The sequence below is a fragment of the Aspergillus fijiensis genome (genome assembly GCF_003184825.1).
Source record: "Aspergillus fijiensis CBS 313.89 unplaced genomic scaffold BO72scaffold_27, whole genome shotgun sequence".
NCBI classification, from domain to species: Eukaryota; Fungi; Ascomycota; class Eurotiomycetes; order Eurotiales; family Aspergillaceae; genus Aspergillus; species Aspergillus fijiensis.
The window spans coordinates 87638-106840 of NW_024469003.1; the positions used below are offsets into that span (position 1 = coordinate 87638).

The following is a 19203-nucleotide window of genomic DNA, read 5'->3' on the forward strand; positions in this document are numbered from 1 at the left end:
GCCCTATCGATAAGCGTCAGTCAGCAATGAGCAAACAACATCCCCCTCTTTCTCTCCAGAAGCATGGGGCAAAGCGCGGCCTGCCCTCAAAAATCACTAAACCAACTTGCTGGCCAATTGGAACCTCGTGGCTGGTCTTGCTCTGCAGTGACGGATTACCCGTTCAATTGGCAGGGTGTCTGCTATGACCCTTGCTGAATTCACACTGTTTGCACCACGACCCTCTCACCCGTGTGGCTGATAATGAGTTCATCTGGCTTGCCCCCCGCTGCTGGCGGCGGCCCTCCGGGATCTTCTCCTCCCTCTCACCAAGGAGCATCGGATTCAGGGTGGCATCCGGCTCGGGAATGGCTTGAGGAAGACGAAGAAGAAGACGACGAGTATGAGGATATGGACTATGAGCCCAATGAAACTGACGAAAGAGACGACGACGATTCCGATATTGAGCCGTATGACGACGAAGATAACGACGACGACCTAGACCACATCGATATCGATGGTGCTAATCTCAGTACTGTTCCCCCCCCCCCCCAAGGTCTTTTAGTTTGATTTGTGTGCCAGCTCATTGAGCTTGGGAATGTATTGTTTTGGATTATACGACTGACTTGTGCTTGCTTTTCTGCCTCGTTGCATCTTAGATCCTGAATTACATCTGGGAAATATAGAGATTGAATTCGCCATGGACGAGCCAGGCCAGAACGGGAATGGTGGAGAGACTCAGAGGGTACGACAGAATAGAGGTAACACGATCTGATCTGTGGCTCATTGATTCGTTGAACTCATGGTTACAGTATCTGCAGCTCGGTTGCTGAATTTGTTGGCGTCCAACGGCTTGCGGCACATCTTGCACTACAACGGGCTGCATGAGACCTCCCCCGGGGAGGAGGAAGATGACGACTACGAGTTTGGCTTCTTTGGCTACCGTCGGCGAGCACGGCGATCCGGCCAAAGCAAATTCCCCAAGGTTCCCAGCGACGAGGGCCAGGATTTGATGAGATCGGGCGACTTTGGACGCAATACAAATTACGTTGATCGACGCCAGCGACGAAACCAGGCGCTTGCTTCGAAGATCATGTGGCGGGAACTCGGGGTGAACTTGACGGGAACAAATAGGCAGGATATCCGATTGATGGCGCAGGTTCGTATTCCTTCCTGGATACCACACAAGACATTCTGTTTACATGTTAACCTTCGGAGTATAGGGGCTAATTCCCAGCTCAGTGGCGGACAAAGTCATCCATTTTGACTCTCGCTGCTACTCAGGCCAGTTTTCCGACGATGGCAACTTCTTCTTCTGCTGTGCCCAGGATTTCAAAGTGCGCATGTACGACACTTCCAACCCCTTCAACTGGAAGTACTACAAGACTGTGACGTATCCATTCGGGCAATGGACTATCACCGACGCGAGCCTGAGTCCGGACAACAAGTTCCTGGCATATACGTCGATTCGGAATCTCGTTTGCCTGGCGCCCACGGATCCGGCTGATGAGTCTGAGCCGGCTGTCCTGGATCTATCCTCGATACCCGGAAGACGAAGGATGCGTTTTGGTGGGAACTCTCACTTTGGTGTAAGCTTGAATGACACTGCCCGTTGATGAGATTGTATTGTACTCAAATTGCCATAGATCTGGTCGATTCGATTCTCAGGCGACGGTCGCGAGATCGTGGCTGGCACTTCCGATCAATCCGTCATTGTCTATGACCTTGAAACACGACAGTCGGTGTTGCGGTTACAGAATCACGACGATGATGTGAATGCCGTTTGCTTTGGTGACCAGTCTTCGCCCCATATCATTTATTCCGGATCCGATGACACGACTTTGCGGGTTTGGGACAGACGTTCGATGGGCGACGGGCGCGAAGCTGGTGTATTTATGGGACATACGGAAGGATTGACATACGTTGACAGCAAGGGGGACGGACGATACGTACTGTCGAACGGCAAGGACCAGACGATGAAGCTCTGGGATCTGCGAAAAATGATGACCACGGCGAAGTTTGACTCGATCGATCTCAACACATTTACCACGGGATTCGACTACCGGTTTGAATCCTACCCCGATGACTACTACGAACCTCATCCTCACGATTGTTCGGTTGTCACCTACCGTGGTCATCGGGTCCTCAAAACTCTGATCCGGTGTCATTTCTCGCCGCCCAACAGCACCAACTCCCGATACGTATATAGCGGAAGCGAGGACGGCAAGGTGTACGTGTATAACATGGATGCGACGCTGGCGGGGACGATTGACGTAGGGCAAGCCACTCACAATTCGCGCCCGCTGGATCCCGACATGTCGACTGCTGCATATGAGATACGTAGCAGCCGGAGCGATGTGCTGTGGAAGACATGCGTGCGGGACGCGAGCTGGCATCCGAGCTGCCCAGCTGTGGCGGGTAAGTTCCAAGTTCATGCATTGATGTCTATGACCGGTTGGGAACCAAGCTAACCGTGCCTTTCCAGCGACGTCGTGGAATGGCTGGGGTCTGTCCACTGGGACTTGCACCTTGCACACCTGGAACGATGGCGCCACATCCGACGAAGGGACCCCTCCATTAGCACGCAATTACGACAGCAAGTTGAATCCCGTGCCTGAGTATGATGATTTCAAGCAGACGATGGCAGCGATGTCTCGCAGTCGGCCTGTTCACAGATCTCCGCTGGATGACGAACTCGCGTACGAATTATGGTAAATCATCTGAAGGTATATTATACAGAAGCAGGCGAGCGCACTCCGCGAGTCTGAAGTTGCTCACTAAAAGGCGTTGTTTCATCTGATTTCGGAGCGCGTGAGATTGTTTTGGAAATTTAGTGTGCTTCGACACGTATTCCACGAGTCCCAGATAGAATGCTCTGAGCAGTGATAGTCCAGCTTGCTATATATTATATTGACCAGATTGAGGCGATAGGATGCCAAGAATGTACTTTTTAAGCTCTGCACCAGTGTTAGATGATAACAAATTGAAAAAAACAAAAACAAAAATCTAGCAACAGATATAATTTCCAAAGCCAATGCGATCGACAGATGTGAGGACCCGAGGACTCAAGGACTCGAGGAGGGAGTTCGAGTCTGGGGAGTGTGTGCCACCGTGTGGTCTGTCCGCGGGCGGAGTTATACATCTGCCGCTCCGGGGCTGGGAAAGCTCCACTTCTGCACCTTCGAGACCGCCCGCAGTTCCAACCAAGCAACAAGCCGAGCAACAAGCAAGCACAGCAGTAGCAGTAGCAGCAGCAGCAGTAGCAGCAGCAGCCTTCCTTCCCTCTCTTTCCTCTCTCTCTCCGAGTCTCCCTCCTCCCTCCTCCCTCCTACTTCGTACTTCTTCCATCTATCGCGCGCGCTCCACCTGCAACCCTTCTTTGGACACGTCTCAAGGACTCTTCTTCTCTTGCCTTATTCTTTTATCTCTTAGTTCTTTCCCCCTCTTGAATCGCCCCCCCCCCTTCTTCTTTCTTTTATCTCGCCCTCTCGCCACCCTGTGACTACCCTATCAACCTGGTGCGCAACAACACCAAGGGACCACCACCTTTGTGCTAGGCTCACGCGCAGTTTGTTTCGGGCTTCCTCCTGACTCACATCATCGTGTTCAGGCAGATTGACTCCAGATCTCACAGCGTGTCACTAACACAAGTATCAGCTCGAACCTTGTCTTTTGTATGCTCTCATCGGAACAGTGGAACCTGTTCATTGATAGCTAAAGGTTGAGCTACATTCTGTGGTAGCAGCACGTCTCAGCGCCGCATCTGTGGAAATAAACCTCACACCCTCCTTCTTCATTCCCCCTCGTCCTCTTCATTTCTCGCTTTTCTCAGTTTTTGTTGTTCCATTTGGACACAAGAGGTTCTCTCTTATCGCACACACTACCTGTACTTGCAATCACTCGGAAGGCAAAGAAGCACTACCTCTGTTTATCAGACACAAATCAACTTCCACTCGGACGTTGGTGAAAAGACCTGTGTGTTCTCTTTGAAGCTGCCTTTGCTTCACAATTGTACGTATTATCGAGCCTTTTTTTTTCTTGTTTCCTGTCGGACATAATTGCCGCCCTGCACCCCCCGTGTTGTTTTTAAGAGTGTTGAAAACATGGATCTTCTTTCTGGGCGACAAATGACCCAGCTGCCGCCGCGGCTTCTCCAGTATTCGCACCGTCCGATCACCGTTCGATCAATCTTCCTTTTGCTAATTGACCTGGTGTGTCTGCAGACATGTATTTTCACTTGATTCCCCGAAACTGAAAGCCAAGAAGAAAGAGAAAAAAAAAACCAGAAACTGTATCTTCCCTCACGCAAACCAAATCAAGAAACTGCCTTGAGAGCAAGAAGACCGAGTCATAACTAAATCACAATGGCCACTGAGGATGATAACTTCGACATTGACATCTATGGCGACGGCGGGAGCTACAATGCTAACGACCAGGGCGATGACATCAAGCACGAGGACACGGAGCTCATTCTAGACGCGTCGGACGCCACGCAGAATAACAGCGTCGCTCAGGGCGATGGCTCATCGGAAGGAACCCTGAAGCAGGAAAGTGAAGGGGCTGCGCCCAGCAGCACCGAGAGCGTAGCACATGGAACAGCCGCCCCCCAGCAGACCCACGCTCCGGTTCCCCAGCAAGGTGTTAAGCGCAAGGAACACGATGATCGTCCGACGGATCCCGATGCGACACCTGCTCTTCTCATCTCGGATCTGTACTGGTGGACCACGGACGATGACATTCGCGGCTGGGTGGCTCAGGCCGGCAGCGAGGATGAGTTGAAGGACGTGACTTTCAGCGAGCACAAGGTGAACGGTAAAAGCAAAGGGTAGGCTTGCCTCTATGACTAGGTCCTTGGGGATGGCACTGATACTGATCCTCTTCTAGACAAGCATTCGTTGAGTTCACGACACTCCAGGCGGCCACTGCCGTGAAACACAAGATCGAGTCGTTCGCCACGTCGGGGCAGGCCGGACGCAAGCACATGGTCGTCTATACCAGTCCCCAGCCCAACCCTTTCCGCACATTGCCCAAGGATGCGCCCATGCGCAAGGACAACCAGTCGCGATCGATGTCCGGCGGCTTCAACTCTTCCAACCAAAACATGAACTTCGGGATGAACAACATGGGTGGTGGCTTCCGAGGCGGCCGGGGCGGGTTCAACAACCGGGGTGGCATGAACAACATGAACAGCTTTGGCGGGAACCGCAACTTCCAGGGTCCCATGGGTGGCTTCCAGCAGCCGATGGTCGGAGGCTTCCAGCAGAACAACCCGATGGGGATGCAGAACTTTGGGTTCAACAACCGCGGTGGGATGATGGGTGGTGCCATGCGTGGCGGCCCCGGTGGCATGCGCGGCCGGGGCGGCGGCATGGCGGGTGCCAACATGATGGGTATGCCGGCCATGAATCCTATGGGCGCCATGGGGATGAACCCGATGTCCGGGGGAATGAATCCGATGATGGGCGGAATGGGTGGAAATATGGGTATGCAGGGTATGTCTCGAAGTTCTTGACTGGTGTGCTTGCGTAACCTTATTGACCGGGGGAATTCTTACTAGGACAAGGCGGTTTCCAAGGCCCCAATCCAGCATTCAACCAGGGCTTCTTCCCCAACGCTCAAGGCGGCGATGGGTCATGGAATCCCCACGGCGCCAAGCGCAGCCGACAGGAGTGATATCCTTACCGTTGGCCTTTCATTTCCCTCTCAACCGGGCTTCTTTTTTCTAACTGCTTCATGTCCGTGGCCCTGGGTGGTCACGGGCCTTCGATCACTGGTAGTATTTATGTATCACATGTGCTTTCTTACTTTCGTCCACGTCGGGGTTCATGTTTTCTGGCTTGCTGCAAACGGTTCATATGGGGAAATTGGCATTTGTTTCTTTGCTTGTGTTTCTGTTGTTCATGAGGGCATCGTGTTTACGGTGTTTTAGACCAATCAAAGGGAATCTTGTATCATCTATTTGTCTGTTGTCTGTTGTCTGGTTAGATGACCAAGCTGTAATGAGCAATGGAATGGGTGCTATGTATGTGGTCTTGTTGTGTACAGAATCTTGACAGCGGATAGGATAAACAAAGGCCCGGGGAAGTGATTGAAGTCAAGATGCCGAGTTGAAGCTAAACTAGATTAATCCCACCCGCCCGCCTTATCGGTTCTGTCCGTCCCTCACCTCGTCGTCATCTCTTCTCCCTTCTCCGATCCCCACCAAAAAGCTGCAACTTGCTGGTCTGGTCCATGAAGACAGCGGCACGCGACACTCGTTGACTTTAAGCCGACCGAACAATCCTGACCGAGTAGTGTCTTGTCAGTATCTTTCGGGATCCGACCTCATACAAACAATCGCCAGCGTTTCCCCCGCGGTCCTTGGAATCTCCCCTCCGCTCCCTGCCCACTTGACACCAGCCCGGAGTCCGCCCAGCCCACGCCCACGCCCACGTCCACGTCCACGTCCACGCACAAGCGCACGCACACTCGCTTTGTTTTGTTGTCGTTGTTATCATTTGCGACAAATTTCCACGAGATACAATCCATCCACCATGCAGGCCGTTCCCGAATCCCGTCAACAAACCTTCGACGAGATCTACGGACCTCCGGAGAATTTCCTGGAGATTGAGGTACGCTTTGCTGCCATCGAGACACAAGAACACCATGCCATACCTCCCAAAGCCTACTACATTCATTCACCACCTACTCAATCCCAATTCTCCCATCTCAACTAAGTCTCAACCCCCCAAAACACAGGTCCGAAACCCTCAAACCCACGGCACCTCGCGCAACATGTACACCTCGTACGAGATCGTGTGCCGCACCAACATCCCCGCTTTCAAGCTCAAGCACTCGGTCGTGCGCCGCCGCTACTCCGACTTCGAGTACTTCCGCGACATCCTGGAGCGCGAGAGCACGCGCGTCACCATCCCCCCGCTGCCGGGGAAGGTGTTCACGAACCGGTTCAGCGACGACGTGATCGAGCACCGGCGCGAGGGGTTGCAGCGGTTTCTGCAGATCGTGGCCGGCCATCCGCTGCTGCAGACAGGGAGTAAGGTGCTGGCGAGTTTTGTGCAGGGTATGTATTTTCGTATATGGTTACGGATGGTGGGGTTGTGTGTGTGAAACTGGTTTGCTGATTTGTGGGAACAGATCCGAATTGGGATCGGAATGCGTGGTAGAGTTGAGCTGAGTTGTGGGGGTGGGTGGGTTGGGAGTTTTTTGTCGGTTTGCCGTGTGCTCTTGTGGTGTGGTCTCGTACGTGCCGCAGGAAGAACAGCTATTGATGCTGTCGGGTATATCATGGTTCCGCTCTCCCGGCATACACTCAGCCTGCCCCTTCAGCACACCTTCCAGCTCAATCCCGTCGATAGCAGCGACTTCCGAAATTTCCTCGACATCTATATACCTCCGCTTCGGCCTTCGACATTCGACATTTGAATCCCCTCTGTCCCCATATAGTGCATCTTCCACCCCGGTTGGGACCAAGTCCGGCGTGCAGCCCCTATCCATCGCAGGGAGGACCAAAACTCATCTCGCATCCCACATTTTGTTTTTGTTTGTGTGGATTTCCTGCATGTGCTGATTGTTCCATATGTATCTCAGCGACGACTCTGTTTTTAGCTTATTTGATTTACGACGAGTTGTTTATACCGTTTGAATATGTAGCTGTATGCAGCCTGAATGGATTTGTATGAGAACACCCCAGAAGCAGATAGGTATATCAAACTGATGACAGGGTAACAACCACACCCCAAGAATTCGAATATCAGCAACAACCATAACACGAATTCCCACAACCAAATCATCTCAATACCCCCCCTCCCCCTCTTTTTCCTCCTCATTCCCAGCCAACTGCACCACAATCCCCACCCCCGAACTACTCCCCACCCTCTCCGCCCCGGCCTCCACCATCGCCCTCCAGTCCCCCGCCCCCCTCACCCCACCACTAGCCTTGACCCTCGTCCCCGTCCCCATCCTCCCCGCAACCCACCGCATCACCCGCACATCCTCCACCCTCGCCCCGGGCCCATCAAACCCCGTACTCGTCTTGATATAATCCGCACCCGCCAGACAAGCAACCACACTCCCCGCCACCACCTCCTCCGTCCCCGCCAGCCGCCCCGTCTCCAGGATGACCTTCAGCACCACGTCCGCCGGGATCGCCGTCCGCACGGCCCGGATGTCCGCGTACACGGCCGTGTATTCCCCCGCCTGCAGGAGGGGCCGGTTCAGCACCATGTCCAGCTCGGTGGCGCCGGCGGCGACGGCGGAGGCGGCTTCGTGCGTCTTGGAAGCGGTCGGGTCCGTGCCGTGCGGGAAGGAGATTACGCAGGCTATGCCGGGGGTTGGCGTGGGCTTGTCTGGGGTGGTTTGGGGGGAGCTGCTGCTGCTACTGCTGCCGGACAGGTTCTGCACGGCGCGGGCGACGTAGGGCAGCCGCACGCAGACGGTGGCGAAGTGGTGGCGTTGGGCTTCGGTGCAGAGGGTGTCGATTTGCGTGGGGCTGGCGGTCGGGGACAGTTGGGTGTGGTCGATTGTGAGGCTGGGGTGCGCGGGGAGCGGGTGGGTTGGGAAGCTGGTGGTGGTGGTGGATTGGAGCTGTTGGAGGGTTGTGGTGATGAGGGCTTTCCAGTCGGAGTCGGTTGGGGGGGTTGCGGGGGGCATGGTTATGTTTGATTTGGTTGTGGTGGTGGTGGTAGTGGTGAGGGTTGAGAATGTGGGTTGGGTTGGAGATGGATGCTGTGCTTGTTAATTTGATGCTGAGTGTGAGTTTGGGGAATGGGAGGGAGTAAGTACTATACAGATTCCACTGGTGACTGTTGGTGGTGTAAACAAGTGGAATGGAACATACACATCATGGATAGAAAGAGTGGAATTGCGGGGGCGGGGAGGGGTTGGATTGTTTGCGGAGAAATCTCCACGTGATGTTGATATCAATATCAAACCGCCATCCCATGTCTTCGATCCAGGTCCATAGATCTACTCAACATCCTCACATCATCCAGTATCTACCCCACGCCAAAGTCCAAATCGTCAAGGAAACAATAATCAAATTGGTACACCCAATGCTAATATCAAACTCCCCACACCCGCATAAACCTATCCCCTGCATAAAACACCCTCTATCCACAGCTCTTACACTCCGGCCCACGAACATCATCCACTCGACCAATCTTCCTCGGCCCAAATCCCCTCGGGCCTCCCCCTGGACCACCACCGCCACCGCCACCACCACCACCCCCAAAAAGCCCCCATCGCGACCTAGACCCCGAGCTATTCCCCTTCCGATGGATATTGAACTGCGAATTCTGCGCCGCGGCGTAGGGATCGAGCTATATTTCGCAAAACCCATGAATATCAGTTAATTTCAACGCCACAACACAAGTCTGCATAAATAGCAGCGGAAAGGCAGCAAGCAACCCTCACAACCACCTAACCACACGAGACGCAGACCTATAACCAAGAAGAGTGTATGACTCACCGAGAACAAGCTCACGAGATACAGACCCAGAAACACATACACACTCTCGAAGAACCGACTGACTCGGACGGAGAGTGGGGGGCTAGACGGAGGGGACGGAGATTAGCACGGTGCTTGGTGCTTCGGGCCCTGGCATGGCATGGCATGGCATGGGATATCGTGGTGGTTACCTTCCGAGGACGCGGCCGCCGGACACGTAGGTTCGGGGTTCGGGCGCCATGGTTTATTTGGGGGATCGTAGGCTTGCTTAAGGTTGAGGTTGAGGTTGAGGTTGATGTTGATGAAGGGAAAGTTGCAGTATGGCGTCAGATGAGGTTGCCATCATCGTTCCATTTCGCACTGCAGGGGTAGGGATCCGCTCGATTGGGCTTAGTGGGGGATTATGCCGGGAGTGGGGAGGCTATTTATGGTCCTGCTGAGTCACTATCCACGGCCTAAGTTAGTTATGATTCCATAGTTTTTAGTTCTTATGAAGAGTTGCTGGGAGTATAGCGCAACCCAACTAGGAAATTGGTATCATCCTCCAGCTCAATCAGTCAGCTCAACTCAGCTTAAAAGTATGAGACCCACCATAATTGAGTTAGCCTGATGGATCCTATACTACCTCAGTTTTAGTACTTCATCCTCTCAACTTGAAACGCAAATACTTAGCATAAAAGCCCCCAATTCCCCCTCCCACCCTCTCTCTCATCCATACCCATACCCATACCATACCCAACTCACACTACAATCCCCCCCCAAAATGCCAACCATAAACCTAACCCAGCTACACCTCTCCACTCCCCTCCCTCCAGCCTCAACCTCAACCACACTCCTAAAATCCCTCCCTCTTCGCGCCCACCCCCAAACAATCAACATCAACATCTACATCCAACTCGAAGACCCAAACAACATCTACCTCCTCCATGAGGACCCCACCACCAAACTTCCCACCACCACCACCACCACAACCCAAGCTACAATCGGTATCACCCACAGATCCACCCACAGAATCGACCTCGATCTCCCAGCCCAAACCCTCCCACTGACCGCCCCCGTCCTCGCGATAGGTCGGTATCTCATCCGACGCGGCCAACGCGCCGAATTCCAGCGGACGTTTGAGGCGAGCAAAGCCCATCTTGAGGCGTTTACGGCCCCGTATTCGCTGGTGGGCGGGTGGGTTGCTGGGGGTGAAGGGGAGGATGGGGGGAATGCAGACACCGACGAGGGGACAGCGGAGTTTGTTCTGTTCAGTGGGTGGGAGGCTGTTGAGAGGCATTTTGCGTTTGCGGAGACGGAGGGCTTTAAGGAGTTTGTGAGGATTAAGGAATTTATGGAGGGGGCGGAGATTAAGCATGCTGTGAGGTGGGAAGGGGGTGTCTGAAGGTTTCTTGTTGTGGAATTAGGGCATTGTGTATATTAGGTGTTGCGGTGGTTAAGGATCTCGACTCTTACTTATAATGGGCGGTACTATGCTCAGCGTGATATTATGCCATTAGAACGGTGCTAGACAGCACAAGGCAAATCCACAACCAATTGCGTGAAATACTATGTACTGTACATCATGCCTCGAGGGTTACGACAAGACTATAAGCTCCAAACCCATCACAAGGACAGGCTGAGTCCGGACTCAGAGGATCTCCATTCAACCAGACTCGTCTCTTCCTCCGTCTGCGACGTCAAAGCAACCGCATCACCCTTATCCAAATCAATATCCTCACCCTTGAAGACACCGTCTTCAGCAAGTCGTACCGCAGCAACACCAGCCAGCTCCCCTATAGACGACCCGCCCAGAAATCGTAGCATCGGGAGTTCAACCCCGACCTCCTTCACAAACCATTGCCGCAACCCAATGGCCATCAACGAGTCCACCCCCATCTCGCTCAACACGTTACCAGGAGTCACGGACTCCTCATCGGGGAGACGCAGCCTCGAACGAACCTCCTCAATGAAGCCCGTAGTGATTATCTGTATCGCGTCATCGATGCTATTTGCTTCCGTCAACTGTACTTTCATCTCCACAGTGTCCTTACGGACGCATGCTCCACTAGAGGGGCGTCCACTCTGATCAATGAAGCCCCACGCTCTTGGATTTCGGAACCATATTGCGTCAGAATTTTTGGCGGCATCCACAAGCTCGAACCCCGCGATGATATCTGCGTTTCTGCCCGCTTCAACCCGCCCCGCAAGAATTGCCTCCGCCATAAGTTCATGCAGATCATTTTCAGACATTTGTGAGCTGCTACTGCCCATTGTTTTCTGAAGGATGTCATGCAAAGCAGAATCTGCGCGGGCAAGATAGCCCACTCCCTCAATCGATGTCGGGTGGATGATACTTGCCACTCGATTCTGCTTGCGTCGCCGCTGGATAAGCGCAGACATGAAGTGGGTAGCTGCTGAGTAGGCCGCCTGGCCGATGTTGCCCATCGGTCCGGCGGCTGACCCAAAGAGGATGAAGAAGTCCAGATCAAGGTGACCGAATATCTCATCAAGAAGAAGGCTTCCTTGCACCTTGGGGCTAAGTACTGACTGAAAATCTGAAAGATTGATATTGGCGAACATTTGGTCCTTAAGGATCATTGCACCATTAATGACACCCCCTATTGGTAGTAGCTGGGCAGAGAGTGTATCGTATGCAGAAGTCACTGATACGCGACTCGTGACGTCCCTAGAATATCTGGTCAGTAGCTATTCGCGAGATTGTTGGAGGAAACTGACATTGTAAATGGAACTACGCGAGCCCCCAAACTCGCCATCTCCCCAATCCACAGAGGATCAATCTTGGGGAATCTGCTGCTCATGACAACACACCGCGCACCTCGATGAACCATCCATCGACAGACCGATTGGCCCAGACTTCCAGTCATTCCAACAAGGAGATATGTTTTGTCTGGTGATAGTCTTACCGCCGAACTTGCCGTCTGAATTTCGACTGGGATTTTATCATGCACAGTCCAATCCACGACTGCTTGACGGGAAAGATCCGTATGCATGCCGTGGATGTCACGAAGAGAAATTAGATCAGTCGCTTTGTCTGCCTCCATTGCCTGCAAAGCAAACCCACATGCGCTCAGGAACGTCTGGCTCACAGCGACTGGATTGCTAAGCCTCGTGATGCTTGAAGACCTTCGACATACGTTGGTCAGCTTGACTTGAGCAACATCCTCTGAGACAATCGCTGCAATTCGAGAGAACAAGTTAGGCTTGCCTTCTTCAAGCTCAGCAATGACAGACAGGTCAGAAGGTAAGATGCGTGCGAGAGAACGCACTGATTCGTTGTTATGAATGAACAACGAGTGCTTTTCCGGTGAGATCACAAAATCGCTAGTACTGAAATAGACTTGCATCTGTCGCACAGCACCCAGAGCCGTGAACGCTTCCTGTTTCAATCTGCTCATCGATTCGAGCCCATGAATCAGTACTGACATATTAGGTATTCCAGAGCTCAGTACACTAATGGCCATGATTGCTGCGGCCATCCTATTTAGAAATGTGGGCTCCACAGCTTCAGGGAGATGCTCCGGCATCCGAAAGCAATAACTTAGAGGCACAGAGATCAACGAAGCTTGCTGCGACGATAGGGCAAACCAACGTGTTCGGTCACTCGTATCGCGGCCTATCACCAAGTAGAGATATCCAGCACCTTCCACATGATAAGCGTTCAATGTGGAATAGCTCGCATCAAGCCAGCGCTGATGAGAGGTACCTCGACAGTCGTCACCCTTGCTGCCTGCTCTTTCAGACAAAGCAAATTCTCGACGCCGATTTGAAGGTGGAATGATATGCACCACTGATTGATGCAAATTGGCATACCCGTTTAGTCTGCGCCGACCAGCTATGTACCGATTATTCAGTGCGTCGCTAAGATTAAGTCGCGGAATCTGCAACGTGCCATTGACGAGCCTTAGCTCCGGCTCAATGCTATGCACACGATCTGATAACGTGAAGTCATTGTCTCCTGTGGTATGAGACAGTCGCAAGAAGATCGTAGCCAGTCCCGGTGCAGTAATCTCAGCTCGATCAGGAACATTCAGGTATTGACAGAGGAGCTGCGGGTTCTCGTATGCAACGCAGTTTATAATGCCTTTAGCCATCGCCCAGTATGGATCTTGGCTCTCGTGTCCGGCAGTTATCCAGAGAAGCCTGCTGGCATGGTTCATTAGCGCCTTGAGTCCACCCAGACGCTCTTCTGTGAAGACTTCATAGCAAGGACAATCGAGATCCGTCAAGACTAGGACGTGTGATTTGGATAGGTCTTGCTGATCCAGCACCTCTAGTGTCGATGCAATGACCACACGAGAGAAAAAGCGAGCCAGAAGCGCCTCGAGCCCTGATACAAGACTCGCAGTCGCGTTTGTTGCACCCCCAACAATCCAAACACCGTTGTCAAGGCGGCCTGAGAACGTCCATGGATTACGCTGAAGCATGATTGCCTCATCGGTAGCTTGCGAGACAAATGTCGAATTGAACACAAGTTCACTGGCAGGTGAGATTGCTTCAAAACCACCAAAACCAGTCTGCTGAAGCAGCTTCTCCCAATGCTGGATACTTAAAATTGGACTCCACTGGCGAACGCTGTCGTCATCTTGCCACCACTTTGCAGTGCCACAATTTGCCAGCATAACACGACTGATATCGAGGTTAGTTCCTTCCCGCGCAACTAGATAACCACCAGGTTTGAGCAAGCGCCGGATATTCACCATAGTCTCACGAAGCCTCTGTGATTGGGACAGAGAGTTAGCAGCAATAATTATATCATATCTCTCATTCTCAAAGCCTTGTTCAAGCAAGCTCTCTTCAACATCAAGTCGTTGCAAGATCAGTTTGGTGTTATTGTCGCCGGCGAACGTCTCATATGCCTCTGAGAGCCGAATCGCTGATGTGTCAGTGATGGTGTATGATTGGTAAGAGCTGCCAATCTTATTGAGAACGGATCTTGCCGTTAATCCACTCCCTGCATTGAGCTCTAGGATTTTCGCTTGAGGAAAGCGGAAGACCAGCTGTCCGACAAAGGTTGCAAGCTCAGAGCTGCTAGGGTCGCTTTCAAAAGGATCCAGATACAGCCTTCTAGGTTCAAAGTCATCATTGTCGTGGCAGAGCGGTAAGGGGCCGAAGACTCCCTGCAGCATGCTGGACAAATTCTCTCCAGCTACCCGCAAATTGTGCCAACCCGGGCTTGTCTCATCTGCGATCTCTAGCACTTCGTCGATGGTGTCATCCAACCACTCAGGCTGATAAATAGGATGAGTGCCATCACGAGTCATCTGCAAGACCCTTTCCATCCACTTTATCACACTTGCACGGTACGGATCCATACGCGCATACTCCAGTGCTGTCAGCGTCTCCCAGGCGTCCTTTATGTATAGTAGAGCACACTGCTCCGCGCAATACAAGTTTGATTCGGTCTCTGGATTGGCACCAGTCTTTCTTGGCACAGAATGAGGCACAAGCGGTCCCCAGACAATCTCAGAGAAGATATTGCGATCATCAGGGACGGCGAGTGGAGCGACCTGAAAGCCTTCGATGAGAAAGACACCTTGACCCTCACTATTATAAGTGTGAATATCCGCTTTCGCTCCATCGACCGTGTCCTCAAGAAGCGCAGTATCAACCACCAGATCCTGGGTTTCGTTCAACGATTCTGCTCGGCAGAGTAATGGGTTCATGACAACATGCTCTATGTGTACGGGCACACTTGGTGTCTGTAGCTTTACAGCAGCCAGCATACCATGAAGACTAGAGTCCATGGCTGCTGGATGCAGCGTTGACGATGATGTGTTATTGCAGGAGACGACACCTGTCGACCCATTCGATTGGCGGGCAACAGCTTTGAGGCCTCGAAATGCACCACGGTAGTCCAGACCGAACTTCTCCAAGCCGGCATAGAAGCTGTCGATGTCTACCGGTCTTGTGAAAGGCGTTGGCATCCGTCGTGGAGGTAGCGCCATTGCGTCTGTTTCACCCAGGGAAAGCGTGGTTCTCCCCGAAGCGCAGACCTTCAAAATTCCTCCAATATTGGCATAACAGGTAAACGTGCCTAGAATTTCATGATCTCTCATGGACTCCTGCTCGGCCTTGAAGATAACTTCAACACCTTGGGGGTCGTCTGGAATGTTAATGGCGCGCTTGATGTGCATTTCATCGATCTCGAACAAGCGCAAACACTGTCCCTGAGTCATTATGAGGGCCGCCTCGAGCATCATGACAATGTAGCCTGTGGCAGGAAAGATAGCCTGAGACTGCACTCTATGATCATTCAACCATACCAGCTCTGTCCGACTGAGAAAGTTCCGCCATCGCCATTCATTCTCTGTGGTCTCAGGACTAAGTGCCCCCAGCAGATGATGTGGTGGGTCAGCACGGTGCAGACGGGCGTTGGTCAAGCGAGACATAGCCCAGTAAGAATTCGTATGATCGAAAGGGTAGGTTGGTAGATCTTTCAAGAAGTGGCAGTCATGATCAAGGTCGAACAGCCTGATAAGTTTTTGAGTCTCGAGGCCTGGTAATTGATGATCCCAGAAGAGTGCGATAGCGTTGGCAATAGAGTCAAAGCTACCGCTGTCCCGATGAGCCAGACCGACATAAGACGACAGCTTGGTATCACTTTGCTGAAAGTCAGACAGGGTCTGCAAGACCGGACCTTTGAGCGTTGGATGCGGGCCGACCTCAACCATCATGTTCGAACTCGCAAGGCCAGAAAGCACAGCTTGAACAGCCTCGCAAAACAGAACAGGACGAAGCATATTTTCTGCCCAGTATTCATGGCACACATCGTGCCTCTCAAGGCTCTTTGCATGGTATACACTGGAGTACCATGGCACATTGGGTGGTCGATACTTGATATCGCAGGCTCTCACAGCACAGAGATAAGACTCAGCACAAGGCACCATATGGGGAGAATGATACGCCGTATCGACCTTTAAAGAACGTGCTCTGATGTTCAAGCTCTGCAAGATCCATTCCAAGTCCTGCACCGCATCCGCATCACCTGAAAAAGTCACACTCGTGGGAGAGTTGCTGGCCGCCACCACAATTCGACCGCTGAATCCACCATCTTCACAGAGGAAAACTGCATCCTTCCAGGACATCGCCCCCGCTAGCATTGCCCCCGGCTGTCCGCCCCTACTCATGCTTTGGTGGGTTGCCCAGCCTCGCAAATATGCCAACCTAATTGCATCCGATGCTGAGACTACGCCAGCTGCGTATGCTGCGGCGATTTCACCGGAGGAATGTCCAACAACAGCAGAAAAGACTACTCCCAACACGCGGAGCAAATTGACCTGAATAATCTGAATGGCAGCTCGTAGGGTTTGTGATACTAGTGCCTCATGGATCCGAGAGGTATCTTTGGGGGCCGAGAGTTCTTGTGCTAGCAAGAAATCAGGGCGATATTGTGGCGGAAGGGAGACTAGGGATTCTTGCAGCTCTTCCATCCATTTTAGGGCTTGCGAACTTCGAGATATGAGGTCCCAGAACATCTGCGGGTACTGTGCGCCCTGGCCGGTGAATATTCCAACAACTCCCTTGGAAATCGCTCGGTGCTTGGTGGTGGTCTCAACTGAGCTACGATGTTGGAGCTCTGTCTGGAGCTTGGTCTCAAGATCGTCCAGTGAGGATGCTGTCAGGGTGAGACGATGGCTCATAAGAGATCGGTGATGCATCAACGACTCCGCCAAGGTAATGAGGTCGGGGTCAGGGCGTTGTCGTAAGTATTCAATGTATCGGTGAAGTAGGTGTGTCAAAGACTTCTCTGTGGCTGCGGAGAAGACGAGTGGCAATAATGGGGGTAAAAGTGTCTTTGGCAGATATGGCATCGGAGCCGCATAGCTCTCAAGAATGAGATGTGCATTTGTACCGCCGAATCCGAAAGAGTTGACCGAGACTCGCCGCGGAACGCCGGGAGCCAGAGTAGGCCACGGTACCGTTTCAGTTGGCACTCGCAGATGGGTAGTGTAGGGTGCGATGCTGGCGTTGATGCGATCGAAGTGCATGTTAGGGGGGATGACACCATGCTGGACGCAGAGGGATGCCTTAATAATGCCGGCTAGACCCGCCACACTCTCGGTGTGACCGATGACCGTCTTGATAGAGCCCACATACAGAGGGTTCTGCGGCCGGGATCTCTCCTCGAACAGGGCATCGTATATCGCCGTTGCCTCCTGGGGATCGCCAGCCTGGGTCCCAGTCCCATGGGCCTCGAAGTACTGACACCGATCCTCCGGACGACTCTTAGGGTCCAGGCCAGCGCTGGCATAGGTCGACTGAATCAGCCTCGACTGGGCCGTCCACGAGGGCATGGTCAGACTCATACTGCGGCCATCCGCGTTGACCCCCGTCGCACGCACGATACATTCTATGGGATCACCGTCCCGTATTGAATCGCTCAACCGCTTCAAAACCACCGCGGCAATACCCTCTCCCCGGGCATATCCATCGGCATCCCGATCCCACATTCGACATCGACCAGTCGGTGACAGCAACCGCAACTTGGAGGCAGCAATATACTCCCGCGGGCTGAGGATCAGGTTACTCGCTGCCACGACGGCGACAGGGCAATCGCCCTTCCGCAACGCATCCACCGCCTGATGCATGGCAACCAGACTCGACGAACAAGCGGTATCGATGGTGATTGAGGGGCCATGCCAGTCGAAGAAGAAGGAAATGCGGTTAGACAGCATAGAAGCAGCCCCGCCAGTGGAAGTGTAGGTGGGGATATCGTCCCAGTCGTTCGTGATAATATTGCTGTAATCTGTGTTCATCAGGCCGCAGAAGACGCCCATGTCCGAGTCCTGCAGAGTCTCTATGCGTAGACCTGCGCGCTCCAGGGACTCGTAGACTACCTCCAGCAGTAGTCGTTGCTGAGGATCCATGGCCTCGGCTTCGGTGGGGGAGATGTTAAAGAAAGAAGCATCGAACTGCTGGATGTTCTCGGACAGGAAGTAGGATTCCGGGGCAATTCCCGTGCCGTGGTGAATCTCTGGGTGATAGAATGCATCGTGGTTGAAGCGATTGCTAGGGGTCTTAGAAGCGAGGTTGCGAGGAGAGCGAAGAAGGTCCCAGAGCTTGGAAGGGGAAGAAGTTGAGCCTGGGAAGCGGTAGCCCGTGCCAATAATGGCAATCGGTTCGGGAAAGGAAGGCATGACTATAGCCGCGGGCCTACCTTATAGAGGCAGCAAGTACACAAATACACACCACTTGGTCTCACACCAAGAGAATGGAAAGAAGAAAAGAACGAAGTATTATACTCAAGACAGAGTCGGTTCTTCAGCTTGCAGTTAAGTGCATGTTCTCGACCTTCTTTCTGTCTGTCTGTCTGTCCTTCCTTCTATCAACCAATCGATACAAGATGCCCTCCTGGTCTGCAACATGCACACAGCAGCAGGCTATCGCGGAAAGTATATCCATCTCGCTTGTAAGTATCTCGAGGATTCTGGCTACCAAACGAGTCATCATTCTCCAAGCAATGAACATGAACAGCCTCGTTTTTCGTGGGGGCGAGGAGATCATAGCTGAAACCAAGGGAAGATGCAAGCTGGACGCCTATCGGTTGCGAGGACGCACAGTACCACTGTGCATTGTTAGTTGCCTCGGAAGTGAGTAACTAATGAGTGAGCGATAACCATCCAGGTGCAGAAGATTCCAATCCAGTACATGCACTGTACTAAATTAGTGGCAGCCTTAGCACGAACGGGATTACTTCCTCCTCCCCTCACCATTGGCGGGGTTGCCCTCGAGTCAGTCCCCGACGCCAAAGCCCAAGGAACCCCTCACACCATCGC

General features: G+C 52.8%; 7 protein-coding genes across 7 annotated transcripts; 4 read left to right on the plus strand and 3 right to left on the minus strand.

Moving 5' to 3' along the window:
• The first annotated feature begins 40 nt into the window (after nt 1-40).
• BO72DRAFT_448607 (WD40 repeat domain-containing protein) lies at nt 41-2976 on the plus strand. The gene is made up of 6 exons (XM_040944827.1): nt 41-511; nt 639-740; nt 792-1138; nt 1203-1568; nt 1626-2397; nt 2465-2976. Exons 1-6 carry the CDS (start codon nt 244-246, stop codon nt 2692-2694), a joined length of 2085 nt encoding a protein of 694 aa, XP_040800646.1. The 5' UTR covers nt 41-243; the 3' UTR covers nt 2695-2976.
• A 1367-nt stretch (nt 2977-4343) lies between these two features.
• Nucleotides 4344-5652, plus strand: BO72DRAFT_379351 (RNA-binding protein; the record flags this gene model as incomplete). Its single annotated transcript, XM_040941344.1, has 3 exons — nt 4344-4804; nt 4864-5450; nt 5543-5652. 3 exons carry the CDS (start codon nt 4344-4346, stop codon nt 5650-5652), a joined length of 1158 nt encoding a protein of 385 aa, XP_040800647.1.
• Nucleotides 5653-6512: 860 nt separating this feature from the next.
• On the plus strand, nt 6513-7142 carry BO72DRAFT_496856 (sorting nexin-3; the record flags this gene model as incomplete). Its single annotated transcript, XM_040948660.1, has 3 exons — nt 6513-6590; nt 6718-7039; nt 7114-7142. 3 exons carry the CDS (start codon nt 6513-6515, stop codon nt 7140-7142), a joined length of 429 nt encoding a protein of 142 aa, XP_040800648.1.
• Nucleotides 7143-7821: 679 nt separating this feature from the next.
• Nucleotides 7822-8708, minus strand: BO72DRAFT_405334 (2-deoxyribose-5-phosphate aldolase; the record flags this gene model as incomplete). Its single annotated transcript, XM_040942282.1, has 1 exon — nt 7822-8708. A coding segment is annotated over exon 1 (807 nt), but the record flags the coding sequence as incomplete, so codon positions are not given.
• A 378-nt stretch (nt 8709-9086) lies between these two features.
• On the minus strand, nt 9087-9532 carry BO72DRAFT_379552 (uncharacterized protein; the record flags this gene model as incomplete). The annotated part of the gene is made up of 2 exons (XM_040941350.1): nt 9087-9296; nt 9446-9532. Coding segments are annotated over 2 exons (297 nt in total), but the record flags the coding sequence as incomplete, so codon positions are not given.
• Nucleotides 9533-10142: 610 nt separating this feature from the next.
• Nucleotides 10143-10965, plus strand: BO72DRAFT_528254 (uncharacterized protein). The gene has a single exon (XM_040950168.1). The coding sequence runs from the start codon at nt 10188-10190 to the stop codon at nt 10806-10808; it is 621 nt and encodes a 206-aa protein (XP_040800651.1). The 5' UTR covers nt 10143-10187; the 3' UTR covers nt 10809-10965.
• A 64-nt stretch (nt 10966-11029) lies between these two features.
• pyr2 (non-reducing polyketide synthase pyr2) lies at nt 11030-18564 on the minus strand (the record flags this gene model as incomplete). Its single annotated transcript, XM_040943101.1, has 2 exons — nt 11030-12092; nt 12143-18564. 2 exons carry the CDS (start codon nt 18562-18564, stop codon nt 11030-11032), a joined length of 7485 nt encoding a protein of 2494 aa, XP_040800652.1.
• Nucleotides 18565-19203: the final 639 nt, after the last annotated feature.